Below are 22,931 nucleotides of genomic sequence, written 5' to 3'. Positions count from 1 at the left end.
CTGTACATACTACTCTCAATTAGTGAATGCTTCAAAACTAAGCCATTTTTACAAGCCTAGTGCATTAGTATCAACGACCCTCACGGTAAAATAAATTGTGAAATTTTTTTTTTCATCTTGGCGTTCCTAGATACATTACTTTAGATTGTGATATGAAATTTATTAGTCATTTTTTAAGTAAAATTTGGAAGCTCCTGCCTCCATCCTGAATTGATGGCCGAACAAATTTTTTGAATAAATCTCTTGGAAACTTGTTGAGAAGTTTAGTAAAAGAGCTTTAAAGGAAATGAGATTTTTCATTTATCGAGTTGAGTTTGCTTATAACAGCTCAATCAATCGATAAATGAAATAAAACCTCCATTTGAAGGTGTCTGGCAGAAATCCACATAATTTCTGGATCTCTTATCTTTGTCAATTCAAGCAAGAGTGAGTATGGAAGTTGAAGTGTTTGGAGCACAAAAAATAAAGGCAGTATATGAACAAGTTCAAGAACAATTGAAGCCATCTTAAAATTTACAAGTCCAAAGTTGAAAGTTGATGCTCAAAGAAGAAGCTTGGGGTTCAAAGAAGGTGGTTTGATTATGGTTTATTTGTATAAAGAGTACTTATAACGTGTTCAAGCAAAGAAAGTTTGGTCTTTGCCGAGTATTGAATAAGTTGAGACCAACTACATTTCTCAGTTCGCACAGAGCTACCAAGAGATTCTCAATAGTCCAACTTTTAATGTGAGGAATCTCTTTCCTTATATTGTGGAGATGAAGAGAAAATAACATCAAAGCCAGTAAACATCCAATGCCATCTTTCTAGTTCACCACAAGAGTCGATTGATGTACAATCTATCACTTCTAAACGTAATCGCTACCGGCCATAGAACAAATACTTAAACATTGGGTGCACAATGTTTTGAAAGGATTTGACTTCAAACTTGAAGTCAAGTTCTTTTCAATAAGGGATGAATGAAGCAGGAATAGAATGTCAACCTATAAAGCAGCCATGTATCATTTAGTTTGTGTCCAAGTTTCTTTTGATGGTCATGATTGTCATATTAATATCTGGTTAAAGTTATTTACAAGGTATTGATGGTAACTGTATAGCCTAGTTATGCATAGTAGTGACTGTCTCATAAATTATTTTTGCGTTGAAGTCGAGTGATTCCTCCTATCAATCATGTACTTGCTTATGGTGTTATCGCATTTGCATTTGTTTAACATTTAATTACTCAAGATAGGATCCTAGGTGGGCGATTATATCCATTGTAATGGCTAGAATGGATTCTGAAGCCAGTTCCATAGCAGCACTCATTTCACAACTGAAGTATAGCAACTTGAAATTGGGAGGCATCAGTAAGTACTAAGTACGTAAGGAACCCAAATAGAATTTATGATGAATCATTCAGATTACTAAATCAACATGATACTGCATTATATGTTTATAGTGACTTCTTCTTGCCTGGAGAGCCTGGGTGAATGGGCTGCCAACACGCCTAAACATGGAAAAAAGGGGAATTGAGGTTGATGCCAAATGCCCTCTCTGTGAGAAAGCTGTAGAAAGTAAAAAGCATGAACTGCTCTATTGTGGAAAAATCTGTGATGTATGGTGGAATTGGCAATCTTGCCCAACAAACCTGTTGGCTGAAACATATGACATAGTGGATGTTGCATTGCAAATTCTGGAATTTGGTACTAGCCATGACTTAGAAACTATGTTTGTCGCGGCTTGGTCGATTTGGTACAACTGAAACCAAGTGGTTCATGAGTCTCAAGGCCTTCCATCAACTCAAATCTGGAATTTTGCACAATGGATCCAAAGTGACCATAAAGAGGCAGTAACTATTAATCTCCTTAGGCAGCAACCTCCCAAGGTTGGTTGGGCTACACAACCTCCTGGGGTGTATAAAATAAATGTTGATGGGGCCACTTTTGAAGATGGTAGACCCTCGGGTGTGGGGGTGGTGATCAAAGACTGTAGAGGTATGGTGGTGGCAGCAAGTGCCGAGTTGCTGTCTGCTACGTATGGAGTGGAGGACACAGAAGCTTTGGCTGCTGAAGAAGGAATGCTCTTAGCCAGCCAAATGATGCTCACAAAGGTTATACTAGAATCTGACTCTCTCTTGGTTGTTCAAGCCACTTCATGTAACTCCCTCCATGGAGATCTAAGTCCAATTATCCAAGGGATCCTTGATTTGCTCAGTTCTGTTGATAGCTGGAAGGTTAAGTACATGAAAAGGGATTACAACAGAGGCACATGAGTTAGCCAAACTGGCTAGAGATTCTGGGACACCTCAGTTCTGGAATAGGATAGAGCCCCCAATGTTGTAACACCTCTTACTAGTTGATAGGTCAAAGTGTTAGGGGGAACTTTGTAATCTGCATTTCCTTTCTCTTTTGTAATTCAATTTCCTTGTTATTTAATGAGATCATGGCATATTTCACCCTCAAAAAAAAAAAAAAAAAAAAAATCATAGGATATACCAAACAGGAAATGAGCAAGGACCCCAGTAACAAACTGTGCTATAGGCACAAGCTAACATGCTCCAGAAAACAGAGGCACATCTGATTGCATTACGTAAAATACATACCAATGCTTTATGGGCAAGTTCAGCTGATGGAAATGTCACAAAAGCTTGACCTCTCATTCTTCCTTCCTGAAATCCAGTTACAAGCACGCGACCAACTATAATGCTTCTTTATTGAAACTTTTAATCAATCCAAAAAGTAATACTAAATTTCACGTTCACAGACTCGTTTCCATCCAATGAAACATCCCTGGTAATAAGGCTTTACTTTATGCTTTCACAATCATATGCATTAGATTTTTTTTCAATTAGTGTTTAAATTATTGAGCCATGTTGCATGGAGAGATCCATTTGTTTAGGCAGGGAAACATCAGCTCGACTTTGCAGACTTACACAACAAATAAGAGTTCAAATTGATCTACACATTCAATCCCAGCTCAAGGTGTGGCCTTGCGATCTGGTTTAGTGGTTTAGCTCGTTGCAGGGGGAAGGGTGCTTGGCAAATTTTTTTTCCCCGATAAGTGATAAGTAATAACTTTTCTTATTGAGAAGAACTAGCCCCTCTCAAGGGAATAGTCCTTACAATCGATACAAAAGAGTCAATAAAATCAAATAATAGAATGGATCATATGAGCTCATTCAAACAAAGTTCTTACAAAAGACAATTTTTTATTACTATATGAAGTGAACAACTGAAAGTCCCACATCTTGAAAGGTTTTTCGGTACCTCTCTCTCTCTCTCTCTCCAAATTGTCCACATTAAGCTAAAGGGGATGAAATTCCAAACACTAGCTAGACCATCACCAACAGAAAAATAATATGCAGGTGTTTACTAAAAAATGTAAGATAAAAGTTGTCATCAGTTTTGTCACGTGAAAATATTATATTCTAAAGAATATGAGCTCAAATCAAAAGACAATTTTAGCTATGTTTCGTAATCTGTATACGATATACGACATGTAAAAAAGTCAATGCATAAATTTGCAACCAACTTGAATTGGCGCAAGTTAATTATTTGCGTGCAGACAAGTCATACCCTTTTTGACCCAATCTATTTAACTCATATAATTAAATACATGTGTGTTTTTAGTTAACTTAACTAGTAAAAAATTTTATAATTAAATAAGAGATTTGTGGTTTAAATCTTGCCTACACCAAAAATTAATTAATATCTTGTTTTAATGTCAAAAAGCAATCATAATAGGACAAATACTATATATTCATATTTATCACAATATAATATTGTAGGGACACATTTTAAAGCCCAAACCTAAAATGTAAAGGGATATTGACTAGTGAGCCTAGTACAATAAATTTGTAGAGAGTAGGTTAGAAAACTAGGCTCTAATGAGCTAAACAACGGCTAGAATGGGTTTGAAAGATAATTCAACAAAAGCAAGAAGGATTGATCCAAATAAATTCACTCTCGGCACGGTTCGAGGAGGTAAGTTCTAATATAAATCGGCACGGTTCGAGGAGGTAAGTTCTAATATAAATCAGTTGAACAGATTACTAATACAATTTTGATTGCTACCATCCTTTTTCTCTCTATCTTCCGATCTCTCTTTCATGGAGGGTCTCTTACATTATATAGTTCCCTTTTGATGATCTTGACCCTACACTTGTTGATTATTTAAGCCACTACTTGAGTACCTGTCCCATCGGACACCCCCTCAGGCATTCTGTGAATTGAGGTAGCCAAGGTAGCACTGTTCAGGGGTCTTATTCACATTAATGCAGTTAGAAAGTTAGTTGCAGAGCATTTAATGCGGTGATAGCAGCTTTCTCCTAGATATTTTTGAGCTCCCACTCTTCCAGTATGTTCATAAGGCACGTCCTTCTCAGTGGCATTTCCTGGAAGGTCACTTTGAGTAATAGAACATACATTCGATCCATGCTTCGTTTATCTAAGGAAACAATCCTTCTCGGGTCACCTTTCCTAACCTTTTCGCTTGCACGTTACTCATGGGACTTTGAATTTAACACCCTTACAACTACTTATTCATTCTCGGACCAATCAACGTCCTCGCCCAAAGCCCAAGGCCCAATATACAATTTTGAGCCCTTATCCCTACAAATATAATATAGCATAATATATATATATATATATATAATTTGAAAAAATTTATTGATTACTTGCAAGTTGTGAGCTTAGAAAAACTCCCATGATATGAATGTTAACAATTTTAGCAATTTTGTAATGCGTTTAGCCACCCATTAGTAATTGATGGCTAATAATGAAATTGCTTGTCACTAACAAAGTAAAATATAATGGTGAGAGCTTTGTGGGTTAATTGGTATTTTCTAGCATTTCTTTTTTTTCTTTTTCTTTTTTTTGAGAAAAAATTTCTAGCACTTCTAATTTAGACATTTAGAGTTCAAATTTCTTCACCCCAATGAGCAAAGTATAACTTTAAAAAAAATCCTCTTAGGATAGTTTTGTAGCAGCTCTACAATTTTGGTAGTGCTTCTATAGGTTATACCAATTAGTGCATTCCTTGTCTTTCTCCTTTGAGAGAGAGAGATCTTCATTTAGCCTTACACTTCATTAAAACTTTGCACTTATATCAATATATTAATTACTTGCAGATGTTAATGTGTTAAAAAGTTTCATTTTAAATACAAATTATCAAATTTTATACTAAAGTAAGTAAAAAATATTTCAATTAAACTAATGAAATTTTTAAAAACATGAATGATCCAAAACTTAGAGGAATAGGTTAGGCTCCAAACATATTTGAATCTATCTTGCTCTAACCTATTATGTGGCAACTAAAGACACATTTCATGTGTAATTAATTAGTGACAAGATTTTTTAATGAATCAATGACTTGTTAATCGATTCAAACGTGTTTGATGTCAAACTTTATCAAATATTTAACAAATATAAAAGCACATTTTACAATAAAAAATAGAATTACGAAGAAAAAAAAAAGTTATATCTCTATAACTATTAGACCAATTATTTTTTTTTAAGAGCATCATTGAACTAATTTAAATATTTGGAGGGGCCAACTCTTGTTTTTATAGACTAAATTTTGAAAAAATTAAAAAAATTATATATATATATATATATATATTTAAGATTTTCAAAATTTTGGGAGTCCATGACCCCCCACTCTTCAACATAGCTCCACCCCTAGTGATAACAATTATTTGGAACTCGACGGAAGTCCCAATACCTATTTCCAAAAAAAAGTCTTTCAATGCTTTTGTTATTGAACAAATCTCAGAATAATGCTTATTGTGATTTTTGGAGACCTACCCCAATATGATCCTATTATGTGTTTTCTTGAAAAGGTTTTAGCACTTTTTATTATGAAAAAAAGAAAAAAAAAAAAAAGCTACGTGGCATTCACTTTAGCATCCAATCAGCATAAACAGATAATTTTAATCCTCTCATTTGCCACCTCTTTTTTTTCTTTTCACCACTTAATCACTATTTTGACACAATAATAAAATATTTAAATTTAATTAAAATGGCACATTTGACAGGTTACTATGAACAATTTTGAAACATGGGACAAAGACTGAGGACCAAAATATTAATTAATCCAAAATAATTAAAGTGATGTAAAAAGAGGGAAGTGAAAATTAATGAAAAACAAGAGAATTAACTTGGTTTGGAGCATACCTCTATAACAAAAAAATTACTTCAAAAAATCATGATTTACGTGAATATATTTAACAAGTATTATATTTTTTTCAAGTCAAACAAGTATTATATTATTTTTCCAAGTCAAGACTCTAAGGGATAAATCTTTTAGTGTTCAATTGGTTTGTTCACGTTTGCATCTGCGTTTTCTCTCTTCTGCATTTTTGGGCTTCTTTTTTTTTTTTTTTTTTTGGGTCCAGCGCCTCTTGCACTGTTCATGGAATATGAATAGTGCATTCAAGCATATCTACAGTAACCTTTGTGTGAACAGTAATTCAGAAATTATTTTTTTATTGTTTTCAGTTTTCGGTAAAATAAACAGTATCCAAATGTACACTTAGAATAGATTTTCGATTTATAGTGTACTATAATATAGTCACATTTTTTTCCCTTGAAAAACATGAGCATGCAAGGAGCTTGACAAATATAATTATCAATTCACATGTCTTGAAGTAAATAATTGATCATTTTTTTTTTTTTGGTAAACAAATAATTGATCATGATCTTTTAGACCCATTCAAATTGATATTATGGTCACATGGATGCACAGTGATTACGTTCTATAACTTTTTTTTTTGTCGATCGATTATGTTCTATAACTTAATATTTCTTTTCAGATCTTTCTCATGAAGAATGTTTTTCTCTCTGTCTCTCTGTCTCTCTCCACAGCCACATTTAGGCGCAGGCACATCTAAATAGGCGTGTCAGAATGATTGGAATAAAGTTTTGTAAAGGTGATTTTCTCGATCAAATTCTCAGCGGGAGCAGGATTACCAAAATTATGGGAGGAAGAAACAAAGCGGCAACAGTGGGCTAATGTCCCGTCGGAGATGCACCCACACCACATTACATTACATACACATTGCATTTTTGAAGTTGGTGGTCGGTGCAATCTCCTCTTGACAAGTGTCACCATTGAAGTCAAATGTTATGTTGAACCAAGTTGCGCAAGCCTAATCTACGCAAGTTGTGTGCAATTGTTTAATAAGGATCATGAAATATAATATTCTTCTCTTTAAAAAAGATGGAAATAAAAAAAAGAAAAAAAAGAAAAAAAGAAATGGAGCACAGTTTAGACTTTATTATTAATTTTTTTTCTTTAGTACCTATAGCTATAAGTTATACATACTATCTCATCATTGAAAATATGGCTCTTCAAGCTTCTTGGCAAACCGACCCAACCGATCTGTTGCAACCCAATCTAACACCTTAGGTGGTCAGCTGCAGGTCTCAACCCTCAAAAACCAAATCTAATGGGTCAAGTGATAGGTTTCCTCATCTAAAACCTGAGCAATCCAACCTGATCAATAAGCACTTAAAATAAGGCCAAATATACCTAGATTTGACAACATTTAGGCCATCCTTCTCTTAGATTTGATCATGTTTGCTTAGATCTCCACTTAAATTCAAAAGATCTACTCTCAAATCCAAAAGTCTACTTTTCTTTGCTTAGATTGGCAAAGATCTACTCTCTAATGCCCACTGTTGTTGCATCAGTTTTAACCGAACCAACCGATCATCCTTTTTAGCTCAATCCGACTTGACTCATGGTGATTGGCGGTTGGTTGTGGGTCTCGTCTTCTTCCACCCAACCTAAGCGGAATAGGTTTGAAATCAGCCCAAAACCGACCCATTAACAACCCTAATTGAAAATTTTAAATAATGTGATACTAAATATAGTTTTAAATTTATAATATTTAATTTAAATTATTAAGTTATTTTAATTTGAAATAAAAAATATCCTAATATGAAATTTTGATCTTTCCTAAATTATTAGTGACACATTAAATGCCTAATGTCAAGAAAGGTGGGGAAAAAAAAACTAAAACAAAAACTCGAGGATGTTAATTAATGTCATATATATATATATAAAACTGAAGCCTTTGAAACTCCCACAATTTTTCACATCAGTAATACTTATATAAATAATAATAAATCTTTTTTTTTCCACCAAATACAAATTACAAACCCGATTCTTATTAAAACCCAACTACAAGAGGAGCCTAAACGCAAAAATCAACCGCAAACAAAAAACCCTACCCATACGCACTTAATTGTTTTTTCCTACTCTCTCAACACTCTCTCAAACGCAAACTCAGCCCTAACAAAACCCTCCATCAAACTCACTCCCATCCTTTTGAGTACAAAATAGTAGCAATTACACCTCAAAAGCTAAAGTCCAAATCATTAAACATCAAAAGCATCAAGGACGTTGTAAGTTTGTAACATAAAAGGATGCCCCGAGAACATAGCAAAGTGTTCACATTGTCCAATAATACACGTGATTCCTAACAATATAATACAAACTACAAAGTAGTTAGGGTTGGAAAGAAAGAGTACAATATATATATATATATATATATATAATAATAATAATAATAATAATAATAATAATATGCTTTACCTTGTGTTCCCACTTGCCAACAATATTCTTGACAACCTTTTTACTACCATTTACAAACACAAGCATGGAACAACTGTTCACTATCCTCGAGCCATACTTGAGTTTAGGGGACTCGGGTACCATATTAACACGGTATTTGAGTCTAAGAAACTCGAGTATGAGTCTGGACGCTTTCGCCTATTTTACACGAGCCATACTGGAGTTTATGGAGCTCAGGTACCACACTAACATAGTACTCGAGTACTAGGTGGCATTTTTTAATGCCCAAATGCCAGCTCAGCTAGCGCCACGGTGGAATGCTTACTAGGAACTCGAGTTTACTAAACTCGAGTACCATTTAGAACTCGAGTTTAGTGAATTCGAGTACCGGAAAAGTGGTACATTGCTAATTAGTTTTGAAACAGTGCTAGATTGCCAAAAATTTTGCCAAAACGCGGTATTTGGCTATTTTCACCAGTGACAATGAGCAAAAAAAAAAATCTAGCACTACAATTTTTGTATAGTAACTTTGTTACAACTATGATATTGCAGTTGGTGAACGGTGAAGAAAAAAATAATAAACAATAAATAGTTACTTACATTCTATCACATCATAAATGTGCCAAAAGTCTTGACCTAAATAAACTAGACATCATAACAAAAATTAGTAGGTCCTCTCACAAAAACCCTCTCAATCATTTAAGCATGCCCAACCGTTTCTCCTATTAGTTCTTTTGAATTGGAATGTGTCAACATGCTGCATTGCTTCTTTTTTTTTTTTTTTTTTCTTACTTCGATAATTAGAGAAAAGGAAATTTGAATATGGATATCTTCGTTAAAAACAGAAGACATGCAAGTTGAGTTGAGTTTACAAGGCTCTTCACAATGTGCTATTTTAATTTATTTTCCCTAGTGTGCCATGCTACTCTTGGACTCCCAGTCCCTTTAAAGCCAAGGGCCAAGGCCCAAGAGTGATGGTATAATCATTAGGCAATTGGGTGTTGATAAAATGCTTGATCTATTATTATGGACTTGCGATGAGGTTTTGGGCTCCTAGGCTTGGTTTTCCTTGGCCCAAATATTATACAGTAAATCCTAGTCTAACTGGCCTATCTAAGGCTAATTTAGTCATTCTGTTCCCATTAAAAATTTGACCTAACCCTAACCTGTCTATACGTATAAATACCATGTGAGGATCCTCCTCTACTTTTTGATTATTTGCGATTTTTAATTTCTCTTAAACAAGGAGCATTTTTATTTAACCAGCGTGAGTGATCTCTTGACCTAACCCTAATCTTCTTTGTTTTATATTGCTATACATCTCTTGGCCTCAGCCTTTTGCTCATCATTTTAGTTCGTAAATAGGCCCATTTTTACTTGGTAGGCAGACTCTTGAAAACTTGGCCCATTTTATTTTTGGACCAACCTTGGCCTAGGTGCTTTAAAACTCGGATCAAGATCCTTTCGAAATCTTATAATAACTCTACCCTAAAGTTAGATTTATCAAAATCTTTAAGACGATAATAAATTTTACCAATTAAATTAGTTAGAATCTACTATCTTAAAGTTCTAAAAACCTTTTTCAAAAAAAAAAAAAGTTCTTAAAACCTTAATTATTTTATTAACCATTATAATAACTTTATCCTAAAGTTCTTTTTAGGGTAGAGTTATTATAAGATTTATTAAAATCTTTAAAACAACAATAAACTTTATCAATTAAATTAACTAGAACCCCCTTTCTTAAAGTTCTTATTAAAACTTTAATTATTTTATTAACCATTTTATTAACAGTACAAGTCAATTTTGAACATATATCTTAATTGAGCTGATTCAACACACTAGAACATTGGACCCAAGCCGAACCGGTTTACGTCATCCACATCCTCTATTAATGGCCTATCTCATGGTTTTTTTTTTTTTTTTTTGTCGGTCTTAAAAAATTTTGGGCTTAGCTCTGTCACAGTTCAAGCAATGGGCTAGCCTCGGCCCGTTTGAAATTCCAACTGTTTAAGCGCATCCAACTGGATAACTGTTGTGTCACACACAGCTGAAACCTGAAACTGAAACCCCTGCTTACTAGGGTTTTCGTCTCCACTCTCTCTCCTTCCCTGTGAACACCCACACCATTAAAATGCAAACTTTGAATTAAAAGGAACAAAAAGATGGCATTTTGGTGCAGAATCAACCGGTTCAAGCTCAAGCACCTTCCAAATCAAATTGTTCAAAGATACTACCTTGGCAATTCAAATGCTTCACACACCAACCCATGTGTTGCAGAAAAGCCTTATTGGGTGATTCACAGTGGACCCGTTAACTTTTGCAACAATGTCAGGTTTTTTGCTGCACCAGTTCAGGTAATGATCTGGGTTTGGAAGTTTGCTGATTATTTGAGAATTTTACTTAGGAAAAAAAAAAAAAAAGTAACTGGGTATTGGGTATTTTGTGTTTTTTGTTTTCTGGGTTAGATTCAATTATTTGTGTTATGGCGTAGTTTGTGGATCACTTGGCTTTTGGTGTAAATGTCTTTTTTTTTTTTGGAGGGGGTGATTGGTTTTAATGGGCAGTGTGAGCGTTTTTTTTTTGGTTATGGTGGTGCTGTGTAATGGATATATGAGAGTGTGAATTGTTAATCATTTGGGGAATCAAATTTAATTTTTGGTGATATTAGGATTTAGATGATGTGTGTTATATGATGTATTATTCTTGAACTTTCAGGCTGCAAAGAAGGAAAAGAGGGACACAAGTGGGCCGCGTTTGAATGGCCAAATCCAAGCCCCTTATGTTAGGCTTGTGGCAGAGGAAGGTATATCAGTTGGGAATTTTTTGTAATAGATTTATCGTATATGTCCACGTTATAATGTTTCTTGATGGTTTTGAGATTGATGTTTAAGTAGAAAAATATATATTGTTCTAATGCTTGATATGCCTGTTAAAGAAAATGATGGCTACACACAGACATATATTTTCTGATAAGTAAAATGATGACTACATTGTAAAATGTCAAAAATTCAAATAGGGGGGATATGGTGTTTATAGTCGTAAGAGAAAGAAAATTAGTGTTCTTCCCTGCTGTGACTATTCTTTATTTTTTCTCAGCAGGGCAATGCAAATAGAAACTACACTTTCCTTTAAATATAAAAAAAAAAAAAAAAAAAAAAAAAAAAAAAAAAAAAAAAAAGAGAAGAGACTTTGCTATTACAAAATACACATTGTTTCATACTAAGAATTTATCACAAGAAGTTATGACCAGTCTTGTAATTCTGTGGCTTTTAGCTATATACCCATTAGGAGAGACTCAGAGGTTCAAAGACACTCAGTCATCCTAAAACAGATTGAGTGGTATTGTGATAGTGAGCCAGGCTTAGGCGTAGATGACCATTGTGAATATGAAAGAGATGACTGAAATAAGTTAATCTAAAGTTTTGTATTTCAATGAAATATTGAGCTATATATGCTGCATTTTACTAAATGCTAAACAGTTTTTTTTTTTTTAATATAAGTAACTAACTGCTAAACAGTAGTTGGGGAAGATAACAATTCCATGTATTTTGGTCAATGTAAGAGTGTGTAAACTTTTGTTAGGGTCATTCTTAATTTATGATTATGTGCAGGGCTTAAAGAATATTTCAAATTTGAGGATGGTAAGACTGTAGTAGTCTCAAGACAGGAGGCACTGGAATGTGGCAGGAAACTCAAGCTCGATTTAGTGGAGGTAAAATATTTCAAATTTGTGACCTTGATACTTGCAAAGAGATATTATGAATGTGATAACTGTGAAAAGAGAGTGCTGGATGTCTGTGGTTGTATTTATACGTGCATAATCAAAGGCATACATGAATAGGCGAATAAAGGGTTAAGTAATACCTTTCATGGTCTTTTATTTTAATTTTTTTTTATTTACCAAAAGACCCGGGTTCATGTCCCAGTAATGGAATTTTGCACTCTCCCTTCTCTTACCTATCATTTTTTTTATTAGTATAAATTTTTGCAGTCTTTTTTATCTGGTTTTTCTTCTTACTTTGTTTATGTTCTATGAATGACAATAAAAGTTCTCTGGGTCATGTATTGTGTGTGTTAGATTTAGTCCATGAAAAACTTGTATTAAGAAACAAATACCAAGAATCTTATGAGCACTATTGAGTTGTTTTTAGGTGTAATACGCAAATTAGCAAATATTCAAAACAGCCTTGGAGTAGCTTCTTTTACTTGTTAGGTTGAGGGTGGGTGTAATGAGCATACATTGTTGCTCTATATTGTTTTAGTTAATCCATAATAGCTCTCTTTTTTTTATAGGTAATAATAGTAATATTAATCAAGAAAAAACAAAGAGAGAAAACACATGTTGTTCATGATAGTGAACACAAGCAGAAACAACAAAAAGCAACAAAGGAAAAAACTCAAGGAACCAGTCTAAGAGAAGAAAGAAACTCTATAATAGAGGAACAATTTGAAGAGCCCCAACACCTAGACCAATCAAAGAGATTTCTCAGGCATAAAGTTTGTAATTGAACTAGTGATTTCTTAGTAGCCTCAAAAGTGCACTGATTTCTTTCCATCCAAACAATTCACATCAAACAGCCAGGAATCATATTCCATTTGTCTGAATTAAATTTCCTCAGCCAATGGGTCCAACAAAACATCAAACTTTCCACAGAACCTGGCATAACCCATTGGATCCCGAAGATCTAAAGCATATGCATCCACAATGAGTGAGCTATAGGACAATAGATGAGGAGATGATCAACAGATTCCTCATTGCAGCCACACATACAACACCGATTCGCCAAAGAGAAACCCCTAAGTATGAGATTATCCATGGTAAGGATCTGACAATGAACTACCGTCTACAAAAAGAAAGCCACCCTTTTAGGAACCTTAACTTTCCAAATACCCTTCCAAGGAAAACTAGAAGTAGAAGCACCTTGAATCTTATTGTAATAGGCCTGAATATCAAACTTACCATTCTTATTAAGGCACCAGTGGGAACTGTCACACCCAACACCCCTAGGAATCCGAGATTGAATAAAATCAAGGAAAGAGAAGGCAGCTTCGAATTCCTTATAGATCTTACTTATCCTAAGAATTAATGATACTCCATTATAGATCTTTCTTTAAGGAAATTGTAATGCTATTCTACTTAGTTGTGAATTCCCTGGTATGATGCCTAAGGAAATCTAAGGAATGTTGGGTTATTGGTAATACTGATATACATGAGCATTTTATTGAGTGAGTTGGGTTGGGTACCATAAGCAACACTCATATTCTGTGCTCATTTAATGTGGGAGAGTTGAAAATGCTTAGTAGGAGTTTATCATGGGAAAAAATAATGGACTCAGTGTCACATTAACGAGAAAGAAATAAAAATCAACCTAGATAAGGTGATTTACACCCTAACATTTTAGATTTGGAGATGATATTTGCCCATGGTGCCCAAAAGGGTGGCATTTGTCATGTGAACAGCAGCTTGGGGTAGGATTTATATGTTGGACGATCTTTGGTTCTGCGCATTCTTTTTGATTGGTCTAGAGCTTGGGGTTTAACACAATGTTCTTCCATTTTTGAGTTCCTAGCTTCTTAGATCTTTCACTTGATATTCTTGTACATTGTTTATGCTTTGTGTTCATCATTGTGAACATGAAATTTTTGTGTATTTAATATTAATAAAACAGCACTACTTACCTATTCCAAAAAAAAAAAATTTGTGCCCATAGTTGTGTTCTTAATCCTGATGCCAGGTGTTATATTCTACTTGACATGTGTATTTTGAATAATTTCGCCAACGTTTCACTTGTGACCAACTTGACAATGCACCCTGCCTTGCCCTGATTAAATTGCTTCCCTACCCAATCCCACCCCATCATGGGGTGCAAGTAGATCTGCTAAGGTATTTTATTACCTTTGCCAAGAGCGTTGTAGCTTAACTGGTTAGCACCTCTTGGTGTTTTTAAGACATCCAGGGTTCAATTAATGGTACAGAGGTAGTGGGTGTTCTTTTGTATGCTACCTATGTAATTTACTCAGTTTTTGAACCACCTTTATTAATTCCACTACTATCTTGGATAATATCTACATTTTTTTTCCCAAAATAATTTAGTGTAATGGTTCCTGTGAAAATGAGGCAAAGAATGTCCTTTGAACACCATTATTGATTTCCTTTATTGGTTTTTTTAAAATATGTATTGGACTCTAATGTGTTTAGCCATGCATCTATTAATGCATGGAGCAAATGCCCTGGTCAGCATCTATGTGAAAGTGGAGCTATTAGCGCTTGAGAACTTTAGCTTTTGGGACAAGAAGTTTGTTTAGCAGATTCTGGGATGCTCAATCTTTTAATTTCTGTAATTTATTAAACTACTTTTATGTTTCTTATCTCTGTTCTGCAAACTCAATTTTGTTTTGTTTACAGGTTCAAAGAACTGCTAATCCACCTGTCTGTAAACTCATGGACTTCCATAGAGAAAAGTACAAAAAACAATTGAAGGAAAAAGACCGTGCTAAAAGCAAGGTACGTTACATTGTAGATTTGTGCCTTTGGGTTGGATCTTGCTGAAATTAAGCCAACGAAAATTTTTTGGACTAAAACCACAATTTTGTTATTATTTTCTTTTGCCTGTAGCTTTGGTACAGCCAATTCCCATTGATGTGAGAAGTGATAAAAAAATATTTATTTTAATTTAGGTTTATTTAATTTTGGAAGTCAATTGTATTTCAATTAAAATGAGGTTTTGTTCAAGTAGTCTATATAAACACAATATTATACTCCTATGGAGAAGGTAACAATTTGATTGATTAATAACATTTCTCTTGGAATTTTCTAATGGTTTGGTGCTTACTCCGACCAACCCTAGGTGTTGCATCCTAAAGCTTTTGTTGGTGCACTCCGTTTGCTTCTTGTCACATATGAGAATGGTGATTGGAGAATCAAAGCATCAATCTTATGGATTGTAGACAGTTTCCAATAGAAATAACTTTTTAGAAGTTTGGATGTTTACCCCTTCCCCAGCGCTGTGCTTCATGTAGCGTCTTGTCCTTTTGTAAAAACAATGTGTAGGGTAAAGTCATGAGGTGGTGCGTGTACAACTTACCGATTAGGGGCTTTGATTTCGTTGATTGGTGCATCATGTGTCGTTGTAATGGGGAGACAGTGGATCATCTATTGTTACACTGTAGAAAGGCTCACCGGTTGTGGAGCTTTGTCTTTAGAACTTTTGGGATTTCATGGGTTCCCTCGTGATCGATGGCAGATTTCCTCTTTGGTTGGGGAAGCACTCATCTAGCATTTGGAATTTAGTTCCGTTGTGTTTGATGTGGTGTATTTGGAGGGAACATAGTCGGCGGACCTTTGAGGACTTAGATAGATCCGATGACTAGTTGCGTGCTCTTTTCACTGGTTCCCTTTTTGATTGGTCTAGGGTTTGGGGACTCACATCTAGTGATTCTCTCCTCTTTGTTCCTTAGCTCTCTTTGTCTTTGTAATTAGTTTTTCCTTTCTGTTTCTGCTTTTCTTTCTTTTTTGTAATTTCTGTTTTGCTCTAGTTTGCATAAAGCAGTTTTTTGAATATACTTATTTCTTACTTATCAAAAAAAATTAATAATAATAAGAAAAAGGATAAGCCTCAACTTGTAATTGACCTTATTTAGGATCAAATAATTCAATAAGTTATACTGGGAGATGCTCCAAACTTCCTATTGCAAGTTGATTTATAATGATATATCTGAAGGTCCCAAAATCTAGTTGTCATCACCTTGACTAATGTTTTGCATTTTAAAATTTTTGGAAGCTTTGGAGCAATAGATAGTCATCCATTGTTTTGACCAGTTTTTTTTATGACGTAGAACCTCATCAACGTAGGGCCCTTTGGACCAGATTATTATTTTTTAACCAGATTCTTCTGATTGCTATCCACAAATTTTCAGTTTTGTACATTGTATTTGTTTTGCACAATACTTTGCTTAAAGATTCAAAATTCAGTGGCTGAGTAAGTTACAATTATGCATTTCATAAAATGTGATATGGGCTATATATATAAGGTTGTGTATAGATGTAGCTCGAGCAATTTCCTTGGTACAATTCCTATCTCCTTTGCAACTGACAGTTGTCACCTGGTAGAACCTAGGGAATTCGATTGTCAAGTTCAGTGTTTGTAAATTAATTGGGAAGATATTGTAAACTATTTTAGAAATGATAAGTACCTTTTTGGGAGGAAATATTGATGCTTAACATCAACTGAGCAGAGCATCCCTTTTTTTATTTTTGGTTTCTCATGCTTTTGTTGATGTATATGTATGGTTCTGGGGTTCTTGACTGCTTGCAAAATGGTGATATTATTGAAAGGTTGGTTAGCAGTTCACAAAATTTAAACTTAGTCATAGGAACTACATGATTGTACAGTTCAAAAAGTTCCAGAAGTTCTATTTGTTAAATTTCCATTTATGAAGCAAGGGAATAAAAAGAGAGAAAGCCTTTGGTGCAGTCATGTAGATACTAGATAGTTGGTCTCAGACTCTTGCACTTATGTTAATATTTCATATTCCTATAGGAGAAACTGTAAGAGATTTAGTTTTGGTCCTATACATCTAAATATTGTTTGTTAATATATTATCATTTACTTTTACCTATAAAAAAAAATCTTATTTGTTATTGTTATAATAGTTTAACTTTTTCGAATGCATTGAATATGCAGTCTGAGGTGTCTTTGCGAAAAGGAGACTGCAAAGAAGTTCGATTCTCAGGCAAAACTGTAAGTTCTTTCTTTGAACTCTGACTTCTTATTTTACTTGTGCCATGTCACATACTTCCTGAAACTCATCTTAACTGTTTCAGAAATAAAGAAAAACATGCTGGCAACAATTTAATATTTTCAAATAAATAATGGTATTGATGCTGTGAACACAATTTTGTAAAGAGCTTGAACAATTGAGAACAATATGGACAATACAAGTCGAGGAAGTGATCATTGAATTCTCTTCACTCAATGTGTCAACTCAACTGTGTTTTGGGTGCTCGTCAATCGATAACAATCTGCTTTGATTTCTGGCATTTCCATTTTTTTATGTTATTGATGATTTGAGTGTTCCTTTTATTTTGTTTTCCTGGTCTCTGAAAACCTGGCTGGGTCATAGATGTACCCACTAACCCAGCTACCCAAATGTATGCAATGCAAAAATACAAAATGAGAGGAGTATAAGGTCAAAAGATAAACTAATTATGGTTACATCATTGATTTTAAAAGAGTGAGTGAAAAGCATGATGATACAACATACCCACTGCTACTCTTTTCAGGAACTAAAGGACTTAAAGATGAAAGCAGATCAAATTAAAAGACTGATGGAGCGTGGTTACCGGGTGAAGGTACATTCTTTCATTTCTTTAATTATTCTCTGGTTTTTGATGTTTAGATACTCCAATGATATTTTGGTATATTGTAGCTGATTGGGTGCTATTTGCATGCTGATATCTATGCCACCTTCTCTTTAATGTTAGAGTTTCATTGAGTTGCAGGCATTAGAAGGAGAGACAAATTCACTGGTTGTTTCATGCATCATACCTTTTTTGCTAAAATTTACTGACCATCAGATTCTTCTCAGAAATTCTGTATTCTGGGCTCTTAACAAATTCATCCTTTTTATCAGAAATTTTAAATACAATATGGATTTGCTAAATTGCAGATGTATGAAGAGGCTGACTCAACCAAATTAAGAAAAAAAAGGCAAAGTGCTTCTTAGATATCACAGGCAAACAAAATTTCCACACAATTACCACTTCTTTCTTCTATTTTGTGTGTGTGGATGGTTTATTTTTTTTGGGGAGTGGGGGATTGGCAAAGTGTGAAACTAATGGATTCTCAAAGCTCAGGGAGTTATACAATAATGTTTATCTGCAAAAGGAATAAAAAGAAATTAAGAACTGATACAACAACATACTAGCATTAATCCACTCATTCTTCATTCTTATGCATGTATATTTACCAATAAAAGTTGTCTTATTCTACCAAAGTGCACATGTGGTTTAGGTGTCTGTCCTCAAATTCTTTCAACTAATGTTTACCAAATTAGCAATTAAGTGCTATTATAATAGTTAATTGTCTTCTGTGGATCTGAAACAGTGCAGGGCTATGGGTAAAGAAGATCAGGACTTGGGTGGATTGCTATCTCGTGTCTCTGCTTTGGTATGGCCAAATCCTTTGATTTTTCTTACTGCTTCATGTTTGAGTCATTAATATGCACTTTTTTGTGTTTTCTTTTTTACTTTCCCACTCTTATTTATGAACAACATTCTGCAGATTGAAGATGTGTGTATTGTAGAAAGTGGACCCTTGGTGAGAGAGACAGAGGCACATGTGGTAGTCAGGCATGTCAAATTTGGCTTGCCCAAGAAAGGTGGGGGGAAAAAGTTGAAGGTTGTAGGAGATACGAGAGCTAAGGTAGCCACCACTGCACTAGAAGCTGTCGATTCTATTGATTCCACTGAAGAACTGAGTTCTGCTGAATATGACTCAGAAACTGAGGAAGAGATCCTTTCTGATGAAGTTGAACTTCCTATTCCCTGTTCCATGGAAATTCCAGATGAAAGTTTTGGAGACAAGAAGAATGCTTGGTCAGTTGTTGATGCTGGTGATAATTTTGAAGTAGTATTCCGTCTTGGTGATGATGTGAATGGAGTAACTTCCAGTTCGGATAAACAGTTGAAGACTGCACAAGAAACAGCTTCTCCTTCATCAAATGTCAATGTTTCAGACCTTTTGCACTCTATGCCAGTAACCGAATTTACAAGAGTAGATCAAGTCCCATCCTCCCCATTCTCCCCACAAGGGCCTTCCACTGGGACTGAAAAAATTCACAAAGGAAGTGAACCAAGGAATCAGTTCCCACCTACGAAACCAATAGAAAATAGCGGTCCAGGAATGAGGGACTCAGTGAGATTCGAACCCCAATTTCCAAATTTAAGAAGGCAGACCCCAGTGGATGTGAAATTTTCACCTTCAGGGGCAGAAAGCAGGCAAGTTGGGACTGATACTTCTGTATTTCAAAACTCAAAGCTTCCTCCTAACAACATGCCCAAGCAAGGACCAAGTCTTGGTGCTCCTAGTACCCCTGCACCTAGTTATGGCATTTTTAGTTCTCCAACTACACCCAGGGGACAAGGTGTACCAGCAGAAGTTCATAGGAGCAGGGAAGGAAACCCTCATGATGCTGCCAGGAATCCTGGCACAATAGGGGTTTCACCAAATGAGAACTTGCCCAATTTGAATTCTGATGATAGCCAAAGGCCAGGGCCTGACAAGGGTGGACAAAAGGCGTGGGGAGTATTTAGTCGAGGGAGCTCGAATACAATGCCAAACATGACATCTAAGCCAAATTAAAGGTGCAGAAATAGTATTTCCATTATAATGATTATTTCAGTGAATCAATGAGCTCTTGCTCATACCGTACTTCATTCCCTTATAAGTGCAAGGTGGGAGATGAGATCATGGATTGAAGACCTATCCGATGTGTGTGTAATATACTAATAAAAACACTAATAGGAAGAAAAGAAGAAGATTATTTCCGTAAATATTTGACTTACGGAGTCAAACAAGTTTTGGTGATGATTTTTATGTGTCATCTTGAGACGAATAAAAGATTGTATTGCCTTTTTGTTATGTACAACAATTACTTGGAATGCCTCAGCAAAAGTTATTTTAATGTATTTGCATAATATTGATTCATTCCTTTATATATTCTTGTTTTGGTACAACTTTCCTGTTATGTCCCAACCAACACTGGCAATATATCTTGTCATTCCCCTTTTAGTTAGTTGTGTTCTAAGTTCTAACTTCTTTGAATTATCATCATTTTAGTTAGAGGTGTTCCAAGCCAGAAGATCAAGAACCATCAGCACCAGAACCTCTTTACAAGTCTTAACCTTAATGTCCCACAACAATCCAATCATCAAGAACCATGGAGAGGAAGCTGGCAGGAGTGAAGTAGGACTAGCACACAATCCTATCATTAAATAAATTTTTTCTACTGATTCTTTGCAATAATTAGGTGACGAATTTTTCCACTACTACTTTAATTAGTGCATGCTAAAGGTAGTGTTAATGCTGAGTTCACATGAAAGTAATGCTCCAATCACAACTTATCACTTGAAAAAGGCTGTGGAAAAGTTTTTGAGTCTAGCATTGCTTGATTCTCTGTGACTCATCACATAATTTCTGAATCTTTTCTACTTGAAGGGGCAGTAGTGCAGTACTATGGCTTGGAGCAATAAGACTAGCCTATTGCAGTCACTGACAACTTGATGAATGCCATTTATGTCTCAAAATAGCAATTTGTCCTCACATGATTTCTGACTGAATACAGGAGCTATCAAAATCAGCACAGTACAATATAATGCATCTGAACTTGTATAGAGAAAACCAGCCTCCTTATTTCTCTCTCCAAGTCAATGGGATTTATGGAGTGTGATGTGAGACTTTGTGTTTGCCTTTGAAAAGATAATTTCATTTTTTTTAACCCTCATTCAAGGTGGTGCATGAGACTTGAGTGTTGATGATTTCTCTTGATAATTTCTAATCAATTAACATAGTCATCAATTAACGTAGTCCATGTGGTAGAACAAAGCACAAGTCTCTTAATGTGTGGGTCCTGAATTTGACTCCTTCAATAGGGTGTCTTAACTCCTAAGTGATACCCTTGTTAGTTGTCTCAAAAAGATTATTCTGAGCTTTAGTGACAGGCTTTTTTTCTTTGAGAAGAAGCTTTAGTGACAACTTAAGCGTAAAGTCACACTCAATTACTTGATAAGAAGTTATATGTATTATGATAGATGCTTTCCATTCAATCCAGTGGTTTGGGTGAGAATCATCAGCAAAAGATAAAAGACAAAATCTATAACAACCATTTATTAAGCAATACAGGGGACGTAACATTTTTCACAATTTGTTAATGTACGGACCAAATTTGAGTTCCTAGCTCAGACAATGGATGGACCTAGGCCCAAAAAGCCCAAAACAATGAATTTGTAGATAGTGGGTTGAAAAATTGAGTTAAAATGAGTTGGATCACAAATAAAGTGGGCTCAATTGACAATAACAGAGAAACGGATTGAATTATATAAGAACTGATCTCCTCAGCGAACCCACGACCAAAGTTAATGTAGTAAATTATGATTTGAATATCACTTTTTACATTGGCTTATTACTAACACCATTTTTTATCATGTAACAACTATAATAAATCATCTTAGTTGTTATGAAAAATGTATATTTCCAGAATTTTAATCATTAGTAAGAGCCATTTTTGTTAGTGATTTCACGTTTAAAAAAGATTACACACGATACATGTAACGGTTATTAATGAAGAGGAAACTCTTGTCATTTGAAATATTCCTAGTAGGGTTGCCTAAACTCATGCCTACATATACACACGCATAGATAGGTCCTTGAATGAACTAGAGCTAGAGCTAGAACTCATTGATGACATGACAAAATCTATTGGGATGTTATTGATGATGTGACCAAATGCAAGAGATTGTCGATAACATAACACAATCCAATACACATTTCTATAAAGCAATATCCTATTAAAAATTCCATTTTATTATAAAAAACTTAACTTGATTTTAATATGTAAGTCCAATTGCAATTGGATGAACTTATTTTGTAAATACAATGAGATGACCCTGACATGTAGGGTTATGAAAAAAACTTGTTTTACTCACTAACTCGCTTGACCCACTCCAACCCATGTGAATTTAAAGTGGTAGGTTAGGTTTCCATGTGGGTTGAATTTTTGAACCCGCCAAGAACCGATCCTAGTTGTCAACATATGTTATTATTTTCCATGTGGGTTGAATTTGCTTTTCATTTTCGTTACTAAAAATAATAACGTATTTATGTCCTTAAACTTTACAAAATTTAGGGATGAAAAAATAAATTTTTAAAGTTTAGGGACGAAAAATAAATTTTTAGTAAAATTTAGGGACCAAAATAGTATCTATGGGTACCTGAGGACCGAGGAAGAAGCTGAAAGATCGCAATGTTGGCCCGAGGACCGAGGAGGAAGTTGAAAGGTTGCAGTAATGACGTCAAGATGCTGTAAGCCACAGGCTCAAGGGAAGAAGTCGCTCGAGGAAGGGAGGAAACGAATCGTGGTACTTCGAGGCATTTGGAAGGAAGTAAGGAACGAAAGAGTGGAAGATAGTGGGCAGTAGGGATGCTTTAGGCCTGGTATAGCCTGTTGCATCCGTATTAATTGGAAGACAACAGCTTTATCAGCCGCATTAATGAGAAAGTGACCTGAACAATGTGGGCCACAGTTAAGCAAGTTCCTGCCACCACCTTCTTCAAATGTGAAAGGTAACAAATGTCGGAAAAGGAGGGGGGTTAGGTAGA

At 34.9% G+C, this 22,931-nt stretch overlaps 2 protein-coding genes across 2 annotated transcripts; both read left to right on the top strand.

The window, feature by feature from the left end:
• Nucleotides 1-1,489: 1,489 nt before the first annotated feature.
• Nucleotides 1,490-2,248, top strand: LOC115967095. Its single transcript, XM_031086178.1, has 2 exons — nt 1,490-1,679; nt 1,764-2,248. The coding sequence occupies exons 1-2, from the start codon at nt 1,490-1,492 to the stop codon at nt 2,246-2,248; spliced, it is 675 nt and encodes a 224-aa protein (XP_030942038.1).
• An 8,344-nt stretch (nt 2,249-10,592) lies between these two features.
• LOC115968316 (translation initiation factor IF3-1, mitochondrial) lies at nt 10,593-20,269 on the top strand. Its single transcript, XM_031087674.1, has 8 exons — nt 10,593-10,907; nt 11,269-11,356; nt 12,165-12,265; nt 14,960-15,058; nt 17,238-17,294; nt 17,837-17,905; nt 18,660-18,722; nt 18,837-20,269. The coding sequence occupies exons 1-8, from the start codon at nt 10,716-10,718 to the stop codon at nt 19,914-19,916; spliced, it is 1,749 nt and encodes a 582-aa protein (XP_030943534.1). The 5' UTR covers nt 10,593-10,715; the 3' UTR covers nt 19,917-20,269.
• Nucleotides 20,270-22,931: the final 2,662 nt, after the last annotated feature.

The sequence above is a fragment of the Quercus lobata genome, chromosome 11 (genome assembly GCF_001633185.2).
Source record: "Quercus lobata isolate SW786 chromosome 11, ValleyOak3.0 Primary Assembly, whole genome shotgun sequence".
Taxonomy (NCBI): Eukaryota; Viridiplantae; Streptophyta; class Magnoliopsida; order Fagales; family Fagaceae; genus Quercus; species Quercus lobata.
Note: the sequence above shows the minus strand (reverse complement) of the source record. Positions and strands in the feature narration are given on the sequence as shown.